Source organism: Chrysemys picta, chromosome 3 (genome assembly GCF_011386835.1).
Source record: "Chrysemys picta bellii isolate R12L10 chromosome 3, ASM1138683v2, whole genome shotgun sequence".
Taxonomy (NCBI): Eukaryota; Metazoa; Chordata; order Testudines; family Emydidae; genus Chrysemys; species Chrysemys picta.
The window spans coordinates 67,338,750-67,354,755 of NC_088793.1; the positions used below are offsets into that span (position 1 = coordinate 67,338,750).

General features: G+C 42.2%; 1 protein-coding gene across 15 annotated transcripts in view; it reads right to left on the reverse strand.

The window, feature by feature from the left end:
* The window catches only part of CEP162 (centrosomal protein 162), a 78,723-nt gene extending 63,059 nt beyond the window's left edge, over window positions 1–15,664 (reverse strand). For 8 of the 15 annotated variants that reach the window (XR_010599519.1, XR_006176173.2, XM_065588162.1 and 5 more), the window contains exons 1-3: window positions 14,903–15,284; window positions 7,756–7,865; window positions 3,703–3,841 (exon numbers count right to left, since the gene is read on the reverse strand). Coding sequence is in view for 12 of the 15 variants with exons in the window: in XM_065588162.1 (XP_065444234.1) it covers window positions 3,703–3,841; window positions 7,756–7,815 (199 nt within the window). In the remaining 3 variants the exon portion in view is untranslated. Of the gene's footprint in view, window positions 1–3,702; window positions 3,843–7,755; window positions 7,866–14,898; window positions 15,285–15,444 lie in introns of those variants that run through there. The other 7 variants (XM_065588159.1, XM_065588156.1, XM_024102974.3 and 4 more) reach the window with 5 other exon arrangements.
* Between the last annotated feature and the right edge of the window lie 342 nt (window positions 15,665–16,006).

A 16,006-nucleotide genomic window follows, 5' to 3' on the forward strand; every position in this document is an offset into this window, starting at 1 on the left:
AACAAGTCGTCCTTGGGACTCCTCTTAGGGTGGCAAACCCTATGTTGCACCATGCATAGGTCTGTGCCTAAAGATGCAATCTATACCTTAGAAATAAACTGCTTGATTCTTCTTCAGTCGTCTGTTACAGTAGTTTTATGCTGGTGCAACTGCAATGGCACTATTCATGGGATAACTTAATACACAACATGAGTAAAGGAGACAGTAGTAGGCCCATAAATATATGCAGAATGTCAGCTGGATTAGAATCTCTGAACTGATGCAAATATATTATATTCATTTTACATATAGCTAGACACTGATACATACACAAGTTCTTCCCATGATTTCTACGCCAGTGGTTTTTCCATATTTGGCCAAACTATTAAATATATTCTAATGAAAAATGACATTGTTACCGAACTACACTATGGCAACATTATAAAGTCTACAGTTCCTCTAGTTACTTTTGACAATGCAAATGATATAAAAAGGCAGCTTGGTTTCATGAGTACATTGTGATTAACTGGAAAAATAAGGTAAGGAAATTCTATTGGAAATATAAAAGTAGCACCAAACTGACGTCAACAAATATTAGAAAACTTGATGTAATCAAGTACCAGATTGGAAAATTCAATGAGGCATCTTCTGTTCATTATCTCCAGCTATTTCAGCATTATTTTCCATTACTTTCTTCTCTTTCTCCAGTCTGACAAATCTTATCTGAGGATCTTGAGAAACAAGATAGACAGCAAGAATAGACATGCAAGCTGGACACAGAGTAGACAGGAATTCTTATCATGCTCTTTGATTCATCACTAATATGGTGAAAAGAACTAGAAGGGTTATGTAATTAATGAGGATCAAATGCATCCAAGATGGGGGGGGGGGGGGGAGAACAGCCCATAGGAATAAAGGCAGTTTCTTAATCTACCAAACATGAAAGTCAACAGCTAGAAACATATTCCACAAATCAATTCAACCTTAGCATAAAGCCAAAGGAAGTTGAGATCAAATGTAAAATATGCAGACACTACAAGTTTTTTTCCATTATTTTCTTTTCAGCCAACTGAACAGCAATCAGTGGAAACCACTGTATCTTCTAGTTTAATTAATTAAAATAGAAAACCAATTGAATTGCTTATTATTTGATGCTAAACTCAATGTCAGGGCCTTTCCATGATGAGAGGGCTAGGAAAAGATAATCAGACTAGAGATTTACACTACATGATAGATGACAGAAAGACTAACACTCCTACAGATTTTCATACGAGTTTGTTTGCTTCACATTGACAAAAGTATTTTGTCAATCACTTTTGAAAGAAATAATGCAATTAGCAGAGTGCATAAAACACTATAAGCTTAATGCTGCAGATCTCATGTAGGTACCTCCTATAGCCTTTAACAAGAGTGGTGTCTGCAAATGAACTGCAAGATCAGGCCTAAGGGAACACAAAGCCCTGCAGAATTTCATGGAACATTAGGCTTAGACCTCACAAGTGAAATTCAAAATTTATTCCCACGTTTGTTACCTTTGAAGCAATATCATTTATTTTTTAGCAATGCTAACCGTTACTTTGTTTCTTATGCTGCACATTAATAAGTGTACATCTGACTTGCAAAACAAAGAAACTACCGGTAGGTCACTCGTTCAACTTATCCCTTGTGGCAATTTAGTACTGCAGCATTGTTCAGCCACTGCTCAGTTGCATAATATGACAATGTATTGGAGAATCTGTATGAGAATATAGGCCTGGATCCTTGGCTCTTGCTGAACTACACTTGACAAAGGACCCAAGAATGGGTAGGGAAGAAAGGTGGCTGTAGGTCACCTCTGTGCTCCCTGATTCCCACAGATAATGGGGCCAGTTCAGTCTCCAGTGCAAACTAGAGCAACCTCAGCCTTTAACTTCTGCTGTCTTATAGTGCCCATTGCTCTAAACATGGTCCTGTACTCAGAGAGGGATCACAGAGAGACAGATGCACGGAAGATTCTGTACTTGCAAAATTGGTCTAGATTACCTACTATTTTCCAGCTTTTAAGCGAAGATCTACTCTTAAAAATTACCCTAAAATTGTTTGGTGGGGCTCCAGATTTATTGTATCTCAATGCATTGCAGATCAAATCTGCTCGGTTTATAAAGATTTTTTTTCCTGCCTGCCTTGCAACCTGGGCTTTAAGATTGCATCTACTCTAGACAACCAAACTGCTCTTAGCTGAACCAGTGTGATAGAATTGGTTTAAGCAGAAATGGCTCAGTACGTCCATACTAACTGCTGGTTTGTGCTGTTCAACATCATTTGGTTGCACTGTTCTCTGAGTACCTATCCCACAGTTCCCCATGCAGCTCCCAGTAGTGGCTTCAGAAAAATTTCAAAAGGCTTTGTGGGTTACCTCAAGGACACCAAAAGGAATTGTAAGAGAAGAGGTCAAACTTTAATAACCCCTTGAGAAATCATCAGCTAACACCCTTTCAAAGCTATTTTTGCAAAAAGATTTGCCAGGTGGAATGCTCAGTTTGCACTCCTTGCTCAGCAAGAAAGTTCTCTCTCAGAGCTTTTGAAAAGCTATTGGGAAACATCTGAGATAGGAGTTTTCCAGTAGAACCTGAGAAAAGCCAGAGACCAAGATGAGCAACTTGTAGAACTCAGACAACTCCCAGACACTTGCTGAGTTCAGGTCTGCATGTTGTATTTGTGGATTAAGTGAATATGTAGTAGTTGGGTCTGGACGATGACCACCATCAATGCGATGGAGTCATTCTTAAAGCCTGAGATGATCAGCGGCATCTGCATAACTTCCAGGGGATACTTCTGGAACTTTCTGCTGAGCTCACCCTTATATTGCTGCAATGGATTATGAGAATAAGAGCCACCATTCACTGTGCAAAAGTGAGTGGCAATCACCCTGTGAAAGCTGGCTCCCTACATAGTTAGTTAGTTACTGGTCACTGGGGAACCAGACTGAGTAAGGAAGGTGAGGTGGAGGTTTGCAACCAATATATATTTTCTTGTAGGAGGATGCGATCAAGGTAGTTACTGCAGGAGAGATCATCAGACCCACCAAGTCCATAGGTTTTACCAATACACTACAGGTCCTTGAAAAACCTCCACCTGATTGAGGATGAGAGAATGGTAGCATGTTTTTGCTTTTGTTGTGGATTTTTTCCTGCACTTTCCCCACCCCACCATATGAATAGCTGCAAGTATAATTATCGTGAATACAGATCTCTTATCGTTTCAAAATTATTGAAGTTTTTTTCTCTCTCCATTTTTTAAAATGGAGATCTACAGGTATTGAGTAAGAAAGAAATTAGGCATTATTAATGACATTGTGACCCCTTTTAATATTTGTACACTACATTTTCTAATAAATTAGCTTTTTGTGATTCAGAATTTATTCATCTGATATAAGGGTATCTCAATATTTTATTAACTTCAAGCTAACCATAAAAGTAAACACAGTATAATACATATAGCTTACTCTCTTGAATTTTCTTTCCAATGAAGATTTGAATAAAAAAAGTTTAATGAATTCATTTCATTTTTTATTCTGCAAACATTACTTGTTAGTGTGCTACAAAAATTGTAAACAGTTTTGAACTACACTCACATTAACAACTTTCCTCAGGATGCAAAAAATATATATGAAAGAAAGGAAGATCTTGACTGACACACTGTGGCAAAAAGAACTGAAGTTATACAGAAATGCACACTATTTACCGCCATCATCAGAATCATCCTCGGATATCCACCATGGCACAGGATCTTTCTTCTTCAATTCCTTTCTCCTGGGCTGTCCCAGTGTCTCAAGAATGGTGGATTTTTTCTTTGAATTTTCCAATGAATCATCTGAAAGAGACTGAATCAGAAAGATACAGAATTAAAAATAGTTCTGTGTACATTTTGATGTGATTTAGAATCACAGAAATGTAGGACTAGATTGGACCTCGGGATGTCATCTAGTCCAGCCCCTTGAGATGAGGCAGGACCCTGTGTACCTAGACCATCCCCCTGGCAGGTGCCTGTCTAACCTGTTCTTAAAAATCTCCAATGATGGGGATAGTTTAGTTTAATTATCATCATGGGTATGAGGAAAAACTTTCTAACCTAAATCTCCCTTGCTATAAACCCATTACTTCTTGTCCTACCTTCGATGGACACAGAACAATTGATCACTGTCCTCTATATAACAGCCTTTAACATATTTGAAGACTTATCAGATCATCAGTCTTCTCAAGACTAAACATACCCAGGTTTTTTTAACCTTTCCTTAAAGGTCACAGGTTTTCTAAACCTTTTATCATTTTTTATGCTCTCCTCTGGATTCTCTCCTGTTTCTCCACATCTTTCTTAAAGTGTGGTACCCAAAACTGGACATAGTACTGCAGCGGAGGTCTCAGCATTCTGAGAGTAGAGCAGGACAATTACCTCCTGTGTTTTACACACAACACTCTCAGAATTAATACATCCCAGAATGATATTAGCCCTTTCCACAACTGTATCACATTGTTGACTCGTTCAATTTTTGATCCACTATAACCCCCAGATGCTTTTCAGTAGTATTGCCACCTAGCCAGTTATTCCCCATTTTGTAGTTGTGCATTTGACTTTTTTCCTTCTTCCTAATTGGAGTTCTTTGCACTTCCCTCTATTGCATTCCATTTTGTTGAATTCAGACCAATTCTTCAGGTTGTCAAGGTCATTTTGAATTCTAGTCCTGTCCTCCAAAGTGCTAGAAACCCCCACCCCCAACTTGGGGTCATAAGCAATTTTATGAGCACACTCTCCATTCCATTATCCAAGTCATACATGAAAATACTGAATAGTACTGGACCCTGGACAGACCCCTGCCAGGCCCCACTAGATACATGCCCGGACCCTCCCAGTTTGACAGCAAACCATTGATAACTTCTCCGAGTACAGTCTTTCAACCAGTTGTGCACCCACCTTATAGTAATTTCATCTAAACCATATTTTCACAGTTTCCTTAATGAGAATGTCATGTGGGACTGTGTCAAAAGCCTTATTAAAAATCAAGATATATCATGTCTATGGCCTCCTCCCTATTCACTAGGCCAGTAACTCTGTCAAAGAAGGAAATTAGGTTGCTTTGGCATGATTTGTGTTTGACAAATCCATGATGGCTGTTACTTATAACCTTACTCTACTCTGGGTATTTACAAATTTAGTTACTTTTAAATTTTTTCTGGATTTAGATTATAATTTTAATTGAGGATCAGACTATTATAAAAAGAGCATAATGAAACATTTCCATTGTGTTTTCAACATAACTGAAAATTAATCCATGATCTTTTGGTAGAGTTGTCCAGGAGCCTCCCTTGATTCCACACAGTCCTCCCTTTTTGGCTTTTCATATTTGTAGCATAAAGTTGTACAAGAGAACAATAACTATACTAGGATATGGAGTAATACTTTGTACTATATTTCTAGCACTGATGTTTAATTGATGACAGTTGGTTCTGCAAAAATTATCTGATCAGCAGCATACATTTTCAATTTAATAATGTAATGAGATTTTTATTTTATTTTTGTGACAGTGTAAGAACCTATATATAGTAATTATTTTAAATAAAAAACTTGGGCCAAATCCTGATCACGTCCCGCCGGATCACAGAGCACAGAAGATGATGTATAGTTTGGCCTGACTTTGTACCCTGAGCAGCATTGTTAAAGTCCCAAAGGTAAGTCATTCCCCAGCCCCCACCCTCTGAAATAACCACTGAAGCCTTCTTCACCTCTCTGATAGTGGGCAGAATTCAGAACTCCACTCCGTGCTTTCCATGCTCTTGGGAATTAAATCAGTATGCCTGAGCAGTTCCTCCCTGACTATCAAGTTGGTGTCAATGCACAATTAACAGCTAGCCATAGGAATTCAGACTGGAAGGTCCAACTGAGAGCCAGTCAGACCACTGGAGCAAAGTTCTAAACTCCAGCTAACTGAGATAACTGGGAAGGAGTGGGGAGAGGAAAGACCCACAGCCAGTCTACCAGGTCACAAGGCTGTGTTGAAGTAGAGACCTGACCCATTCCCACAGAGCCAACTTCTGCTCCTTTCCTCCGACTCCCAGGACAGCTCTGGGGGAGTTATGGCAGAAACAGGGTCACAGTGAACTTTTCAGATTCTGAGTGGGGGAAGAAAGAATGGCAGGAGGTATAGGAAGCCTCACATATCCCTATACCCAGGGTAGGGTTCTAGGTGGCCAGTTAGGATGGAGGGGGAGGGTCTCAGGAGGGGGCAGTCAGGGGACAAGAGGCAGGGAGACTTAGGTAGGGGGTGAAGTCTTGGGGGGGCAGTTAGGGGCAGGGGTCCCAGGAGGGGGCAGTCAGGGGACAAGGAGTGGGGGGGAGGGTTGGGGGTTCTGAGGGGGGCGGGAAGTAGGTGGGGCAGGGGCGGGGCTAGGGCAGGACAGGGGCGGGGCTCCTCCCGTCCTCTTTTTTGCTTGCTGAAATATGGTAACCCTACAATTACCAAAAAAGGCAATAGGGAAAAATGTAGACAATCTCTAAGGTAGCCACATCCAGACCATTCAAGGCCTTAATTAGGGTAAACAAAAGATTGAACTATACTCAGAAACAAACTGGAAGACACTGGAGAGCAATAGTAAAATGAGCTCACAGTCTTCCCTGCTTAAAAGGCAGGAAAAAACATTTTCCATTAGTCAAAGCTTCCAAGTGTCCTTCAAGAGTGCTCAACACATACAATAGTAGTGTTGAAGAGAAGAGAAAAATGAATGGAAACTGTAGCAAGGTCTGCATCAGAAAGAAGAGACCACAATTGCTTGGCTAGCCAAAGAACACTCAGAGCTGCTAACCAGAAGCAATGATGGATCTAGTAAAATACTAAGAAATTATGAATTGCTTTGACAATAGACAGGCATACCTCAACAAACACAGCATACAACCCCTGCCAAATCCTCCAGATGCTTCCCCACTACTAACGAGCATCATTTCCATCTTATCTAGACTGACCCTAAGACAATTTGTTCTCATTCATATGCTGGGAAAGTAATAGACTACATAATATAGCTCCAGTGAAAGAAATGCAGAGCTGGAGATTTATGGTGTTTTGATTTGTCAGAACCAGAAGTCTGGAAAATCTGGATACTTTTGGCTAGATGTGACCCTTCGCTAAACACTGGGCATCATCAGTGATAAAACCCTTCAGCCTAAAGCTTTCAAACCACTATAGTTGGCTCCCCTTTTGTTAGGTTTATTTTATAGCAATGAATTTTATTAGACTTTAGAGCAGCTTTTAAATGAAATTATATATTTAAAAATAATATAGGAAAAATACCGAATGAAAGAAGTTTTAAATACAAATTGCCATTTTATACACATATGGAAGAGTTACTATTGGTCTCGTTCCATGTATTTTAAGTCAAGCAGATCAATTTTAAACATCTGCTACTAGTGCTGAGTGTGGCTCTCAAATTTAATACCTTGAATAATGTAATCACAATTAATCATATCACATAGCAATTGAGCTTTCTAAGGACCCAATCCACCAAAAACATGCACACAGGCTTAAAATTAAGCACAAAAATATCCCATTGACTTCACTGGCACTACTTGCATGTTTTAAGTTAAGCCGGTCTGTAAGTCTTTGTGCGATCACTACCTAAGAGAAACATTTAATATAATATAGCCGTGTCATGTCTCTCCTGCTCTACCACACCCAACTATCAGTGTTTCCACATTTTAATGGAGTAAAAAAAGATATGTAATCAATTTCATAGTAAAATGTAAACATACCTCCTTCAGAAACTGTTCAAACTGCTCATCTAGTTCTGCTTTTGAAAACCGATGAGCCATAGTCAGCAGCTCAAACTTAACTTCCAAAACAGTTCAATTACTGGAAAATACTAAAATTAAAAATAAAAATGCAGTTAATGAAGCAGTGCTTTTGAAATCATAAACAGCCTGGTTATTTCCTACTAGCTTTTCATGCAGGAAATATTAAAAGTTGTCTACCAAGTCTAAACTATACCACGTTTCCCCCAAATACTGTATTTACTGCAAAGGTCCAAGCACCACATCTGAATTGCCTAGATTCCCTAGAACCATAGACTTAAATACCAACAGGACTGATTTAGCCCTTAAACCTTGTGAGGTTAATAAATAGGAATTTCTTCTCATCCTTCATATTCCTCTTCAAAATGTAGCTCTTCCACCAACGTTCTCAGGAAGGAAATGTTTCATTTATAACGAAAGGGGAGAAAAACACCATAAACTCAGATTGCATCTATACCATGTATACTTGCACAGTGTTTGATGTATTTTAATTGCTGTCTATGTTTGTTTTCCAAACTATGAACACTCTGGGGCAGGGAGACTTTCTTTATAGTGTGTCCAGCATTGAGCACACTGCTAGAGCATAACAAATAAATAATGATTTAATCCGTGGAAGTCTTTCAGGTTAGCTCTTAAAGACAGAAATTCTGTCTGTTCTGCATTCACACTGAAAAGTCAATAGTGCTTTTTGTGAATGGAGGATTTGTGTTGGTTTTTGAGAGCAAATATTCCCCAGCCTCTCAACATTATGCAGCTTTTAGATATCACACTGCAGACTCAAAGTGGCTGTTTTACAGTGGTGTCATACATAGTTTTGAAGTACTCTGGGATCCTTCAGAACAAGAAGTGATATAATAAATTCAAAATAGATTAAGGGTTTGCAGATAAGTTTTTACTATTAAATATTAACTTTTTCAAGTATAGATCCTTTTCAGAACATAGAACTGTTACCTAACCAGTAAAGTGATCTTGACAGGCGAGTTCTGATAACTGTTTCCTGCTTTAACTCTTACTTCATCCAAAGACTACCCAACACTTTGGCAGTACTAAAGAAAATTACTGCAAAGACTGCCCAGTCTTTGAATTAAATAAGATAGCCTTATGTAAGCACTTGGAAAGAGTCTTAAAAAAACACAGTAAGAGGATTAAGAATGTTACCTCTCATGACACACATAATCCAGTATGATTTTATATTTTTACAACAAAGAGTCTTGTGAGCTGTGACATTTTAATGTTACTACCTATGCCAACTGCTTAAGCAAGTGGAGAATATTTATTTGCAAGCTTGATAAGAAAAAATAAGTCCTGATCTTCTTACATTTTACCGTAGTTTCCTGTGCATTACATATATACGCACACGTTTCTTATAAATATTTACATTGCATCTTATACAATTTCATCTATTTGATTTTTCAAAAAGTTTTTTTTTAAATCAGTTGACATCCATTTGCCCACAGGTAATGCCAGTTATTAACTAAAATCAAGCACGCGCTTCCTTAAAAGACTTTAGGCAAATTTCTCCCTTAATAAGAAATAACCTTATATTTATGACTTTAATGTAGAAGGATCCCAAAGCGCTTTGCAAACAATATATACACACACAAAATCAAAAAATGCAGCCATTTCTGGACTGGAGGATGGTTGCCTGGCAGCACACTGCATCATTGCAGGAAGGGGAAACTTGGGCTAGAGGATTGTTAAAAACCTTTTTCTCATGGCAAATGCCATAATATTTCTAATATCTCATATTAAAGAAACAAAGAGTACACTTCATAGAACTCAAGTTTATCTTCACAGGAATGATGGAAAACGGACTTAACCCTGTTGGGATTTGAAGCTGTGATCACAGAATATTAGGGTTAGAAGAGACCTCAGGAGATCATCTAAGAACATAAGAACGGCCGTACCGGGTCAGACCAAAGTTCCATCTAGCCCAGTATCCTGTCCACCAACAGTGGCCAATGCCAGGTGCCCTAGAGGGAGTGGACCAACAGGCAATGATCAAGTGATCTCTCTCCTGCCATCCATCTCCATCCTCTGACAAACAGAGGCTAGGGACACCATTCCTTACCCATCCTGGCTAATAGCCATTAATGGACTTAACCACCATGAATGTATCCAGTTCTCTTTTAAATGCTGTTATAGTCCTAGCCTTCACAACCTCCTCAGGTAAGGAGTTCCACACGTTGACTGTGCACTGCATGAAGAAGAACTTCCTTGTATTTGTTTTAAACCTGCTGCCTATTAATTTCATTTGGTGACCCCTAGTTCTTGTATTATGGGAATAAGTAAATAACTTTTCCTTATCCACTTTCTCAAAATCACAAGTGATTTTATATACCTCTGTCATATTCCCCCCCCTTAGTCTCCTCTTTTGCAAGCTGAAGAGTCCTAGCCTCTTTAATCTCTCCTCATATGGGACCCGTTCCAAACCCCTAATCATTTTAGTTGCCCTTTTCTGAACCTTTTCTAGTGCCAGTATATCTTTTTTGAGATGAGGAGACCACATCTGTACGCAGTATTCGAGATATGGGCACACCATCGATTTATATAAGGGCAATAATATATTCTCAGTCTTATTCTCTATCCCCTTTTTAATGATCCCTAACATCCTGTTTGCTTTTTTGACCGCCTCTGCACACTGCGCGGACATCTTCAGAGAACTATCCACGATGACTCCAAGATCTTTTTCCTGACTTGTTGTAGCTAAATTACCCCCATCATATTGTATGTATACTTGGGGTTATTTTTTCCAATGTGCATTACTTTACATTTATCCACATTAAATTTCATTTGCCATTTTGTTGCCCAATCACTTAGTTTTGTGAGATCTTTTTGAAGTTCGTCACAGTCTGCTTTGGTCTTAACTATCTTGAGCAGTTTAGTATCATCTGCAAACTTTGCCACCTCACTGTTTACCCCTTTCTCCAGATCATTTATAAATAAGTTGAATAGGATTGGTCCGAGGACTGACCCTTGGGGAACACCACTGGTTACCCCTCTCCATTCTGAGAATTTACCATTAATTCCTACCCTTTGTTCCCAGTCTTTTAACCAGTTCTCAATCCATGAAAGGACCTTCCCTTTTATCCCTTGACAACTTAATTTACGAAAGAGCCTTTGGTGAGGGACCTTGTCAAAGGCTTTCTGGAAATCTAAGTACACTATGTCCACTGGATCCCCCTTGTCCACATGTTTGTTGACCCCTTCAAAGAACTCTAATAGATTAGTAAGACACGATTTCCCTTTACAGAAACCATGTTGACTATTGCTCACAGTTTATGTTTTTTCTATGTGTCTGACAACTTTATTATTAACTATTGTTTCGACTAATTTGCCCCGTACCGACGTTAGACTTACCGGTCTGTAATTGCCGGGATCACCTCTAGAGCCCTTTTTAAATATTGGCATTACATTAGCTAACTTCCAGTCACTGGGTACAGAAGCCGATTTAAAGGACAGGTTACAAACCTTAGTTAATAGTTCCGCAACTTCACATTTGAGTTCTTTCAGAACTCTTGGGTAAATGCCATCTGGTCCCGGTGACTTGTTAATGTTAAGTTTATCAATTAATTCCAAAACCTCCTCTAGTGACACTTCAATCTGTTACAGTTCCTAAGATTTGTCACCTACAAAAGCCGGCTCAGGTTTGGGAATCTCCCTAACATCCTCAGCTGTGAAGACTGAAGCGAAGAATCCATTTAGTTTCTCCGCAATGACTTTATCATCTTTAAGCGCTCCTTTTGTATCTCGATCATCAAGGGGCCCCACTGATTGTTTAGCAGGCTTCCTGCTTCTGATATACTTAAAAAACATTTTGTTATTACCTTTGGAGTTTTTGGCTAGCCGTTCTTTAAACTCCTCTTTGGCTTTTCTTATTACATTCTTGCACTTAATCTGGCAGTGTTTATGCTCCTTTCTATTTGCCTCACTAGGATTTGACTTCCACTTTTTAAAGGAAGTCTTTTTCTCTCTCACTGCTTCTTTTACATGGTTGTTAAGCCACGGTGGCTCTTTTTTAGTTCTTTTACTGTGTTTCTTAATTTGGGGTATACATTGAAGTTGGGCCTCTATTACGGTGTCTTTAAAAAGCGCCCATGCAGCTTGCAGGGATTTCACTTTAGTCACTGTACTTTTTAACTTCTGTTTAACTAACCCCCTCATTTTTGCATAGTTCCCCCTTTTGAAATTAAATTCCACAGTGTTGGGCTGTTGAGATGTTCTTCCCACCACAGGGATGTTGAATGCTATTGTATTATGGTCACTATTTCCAAGCAGCCCTGTTATAGTTACCTCTTGGACCAGCTCCTGCGCTCCACTCAGGACTAAATCTAGAGTTGCCTCTCCTCTTGTGGGTTCCCGTACCAGCTGCTCCGTGAAGCAGTCATTTAAAGTATCGAGAAATTTTCTCTCTGCATTTCATCCTGAAGTGAAATGTTCCCAGTCAATATGGGGATAATTGAAATCCCCCACTATTATTGGGTTCTTAATTTTGATAGCCTCTCTAATTTTCCTTAGCATTTCGTCATCACTATCACTGTCCTGGTCAGGTGGTCTATAATAGATCCCTAATGTTATATTCTTATTAGAGCATGAAATTTCTATTCTTAAAGATTCTATGGAACATGTGGATTCACTTAAGATTTTTACTTCATTTGATTCTACATTTTCTTTCACATATAGTGCCACTCCCCCCACTGCACGACCTGTTCTGTCCGTCCGATATATTTTGTACCCCGGAATGATTGTGTCCCATTGATTGCTCTCAGTCCACCAGGTTTCTGTGATGCCTATTATATCAATATCCTCTTTTATCAGGAGGCACCCTAGTTCACCCATCTTATTATTTAGACTTCTAGCATTTGTGTACAAGCACTTTAAAAACTTGTCACTGTTTATTTGTCTGCCCTTTTCTGATGTGTCCGATTCTTTATGTGAATGTTTAACATCTGATCTGGCCCTTACATTATCCTCCTCCATCCTCTGCTCCTGACTATAACCTGGAGATTCTCTATTATTAGACTCTCCCCTAAGAGAAGTCTCTGTCCGATCCACGTGCTCCTCTGCAGCAGTCGGCTTTCACCCCATCTCCTAGTTTAAAAACTGCCCTACAACCTTTTTAATGTTTAGTGCCAGCAGTCTGGTTCCACTTTGGTTTAGATGGAGCCCATCTCTCCTGTATAGGCTCCCCCATCCCAAAAGTTTCCCCAGTTCCTAATGAACGTAAACCCCTCCTCTCTACACCATCATCTCATCCATGCATTGAGTCTCTGAAACTCTGCCTGCCTACCTGGCCCTGCGTGTGGAACTGGGAGCATTTCTGAGAATGCCACCATAGAGGTCCTGGATTTCAGTCTCTTCCCTAGCAGCCTAAATTTGGCCTCCAGGATATCTCTCCTACCCTTCCCTATGTCATTGGTACCTACATGTACCACGACCACCGGCTCCTCCCCAGCACTACACATAAGTCTGTCTAGATGCCTCGAGAGATCCGCAACCTTCGCACCAGGCTGGCATGTCACCATGCAGTTCTCCCGGTCATCACAAACCCAGCTATCTACGTTTCTAATGATCGAATCTCCCATTACTAACACCTGCCTTTTCCTAGCAACTGGAGTTCCCTCCCCCGGAGAGGCAACCTCAGTGCGAGAGGTAATACCAGCACCATCTGGAAGGAGGGTCCCAACTATGGGAAGGTTTCCCTCTGCTCCCGTTGACTACCCTCCTTCCCTGAGCCTTTCATCCTCCTTAATAGCGCAGGGGCTGTCTGACCGGAGGTGGGACAATTCCTCAGTGTCCCGGAAAGCCTCATCAACATACCTCTCTGCCTCCCTTAGCTCCTCCAGTTCCGCTACCCTTGCCTCCAAAGTCCGTACGTGGTCTCTGAGGCCTAGGAGCTCCTTGCACCGAATGCATACATATGCCACCCGCCCACAGGGCAGTTAATCATACATGCTGCACTCAGTGCAATAAACTGGATAGCCCTCACTCTGCAGCTGGGCTTCTGCCTGCATTGTCTCCTAGTTAATGAAAGGGTTGTTTAAGCAAAAGGTTTTGAATGTAGTTTGGTTTATATGTTTTAAGGGGAATAAAGGGACCCCCGCTTCCTTCCCACTCCCCTTCCAAACTCCCTTGCGAAACTCCCTGTTAGCAGCCCCTGTTCGCAAAAGCTCCCTGGTCGCTTGAGTGCTGCTTTATGGGATCATGGGATCTAGTTCAATCCCCTACTCAAAGCAGATTTTTTTTTTAATCTCACTGCCTTGGGGATGTGCTTGGCACATGTTTGTGTTACTATATTAATTCAAAAATATCACCAAAAGAGTCACAATCTTCAAACACATAGAGCCTGTTTTTATATTTTTATAAGACCTAATAGAAACATTTGCATAACTGTTTTGTGTTTGAATTCACACATTCCTTAAACCCAAATATATCATCAGTGAACTAACATGTGAAAGCCATGAACTGCCCAGTCTATTTCCAATGCCTCAGCTGAATAAACTGCAGGAAGTAAACAGCAGCAATGGTAATAGGTGAATGGGATGCTTAAAATCTATCTATTCAGTTTCAAGTGATCAGGGCTGTTAACAGACGGCACAAGTGGGGAGGTCACTTTTCAAACGCATGACATTTAGTCTTATGCTGCTGGGTGGTCAGTGTCCCTTTAGTCTAAATCTAGCCCTACCTATTTATTTCGCTTTTTAAAAGGTTCCAACCCAGCCTTTATACACCCTTCCAACAGGACCCAAGAGCTCAGCAGAAGAAACTCTCAATCTCCCGGTGAATAGATGCCCAGGCCCTCAGCCTGCCCAGAAGGCACTAGGCCCAGAGCATCAGGAAAGGCGGGGTAGCTTCGCCGCACCCCCCGTGGGCGCCTCTCTACCCCTGGCCAGGGTAGGGCAGCGGCGTTTCAGGCAGTAAGTCTCCTGGCTTCCCAGGGCAGGTGCACGCCGGAGCGACCCCGGCCCCGCAGCCCAGAGCACAGCCTCGGGCTAGCGGGCGTGGGTAGGGCTCCCGCAAGAGTCGCGCGGACAAGTCTGTCAGGGGCAGCTGGAGCTCTGCTGCTGGGCGCCCAGAGGGTGCCGCCTCCGGCCGGCCTCCTACCTACCTCAGCCGGGCCGAACCACCGGCGGCCGCTTCCCTTGAAAAACCGGCAGGTTTGTCTCAGGCGCCCGAACTCGGTTACCTAGGTAACAGACCTAGCTCAGCTCGGCCACCGTAGCTCCCACGACCAACGGCCAGGCTCAGCGGCAGTAGTCACATGACGTCTTCCTCGGACCCGAGAGGATCACGTGAGGAAGCAGGTCCCGCGGCTCCCATTGCTACTGAGGCAAACTCGCCCATGCCCTGCCCTGCCCTGCCCTGCCGCCCAGTGGGGGCATCGGTACCTCTAGTTTCCCCGTACTCCGTTAACCGGTCTGAATTAGGTGGCTGTCGCGAGCTTAGGTGGTCACGTGATCCAATCCCCCTCGCCCCCGAGGGCGTCATGTGACCTGTGTATGCCTACACCCGCCGGGGGGAGTGGAGCGATTGAGCGAGGGGGAACCGGGAACAGCGCCCCCTGCCGCAGGGAGGAGCGCGGTGGCGGGCGGAGCAGAGTAGAAGGGAGAGGAGCGGCGGGGATCACAGCGATGGGCCGTGCGGACCTACCCTACTCCATCCGCCATCGCCTGCTGCGCGGGACGCCAGGGCTTCCCGGCTACAGCGATCTGCCGCCGCGGCGCTCGGGGGCGGGAGGGTAACGTGGGGACTGCGGCAGCGGGGCTCGGCTGGGAAGCTTTGGCAGGCAGCGCGCCCGCGGCCCGGCCCCAGAGTTAATCGGAGCCGCTTGCGCTACAGGTCTGATCCGCCAGCTGGCTTCCCGGTCGGTGCAGCGGCGTTACCGCACCCACAGAGCCGGGGAGCGCCTTGGGCTCGCTACCAGCGGCATGCTGCCCCCCCCCCCCCCCCCCCGGGCTGAGTCGTGACATACCAGTCACAAAACCAACCAATCCCCCACAACAGCCAAACAAATAGAAAAACTGGCACGACATTGAAACGTTAGCGATCCGTCATCGGTGCAGCATTTAATTTACTTCCCCTTTCAGATCGTTACACCGGATTATTTTTTTTCTACTAGCTAGTGTGTTTTACAAACTTTTCGTTACAAAAAGCTGACTTATAAAAACTGAAAATGGGCTTTTTCCTTTGCTTTGCTGCTAAAACTGCCCCT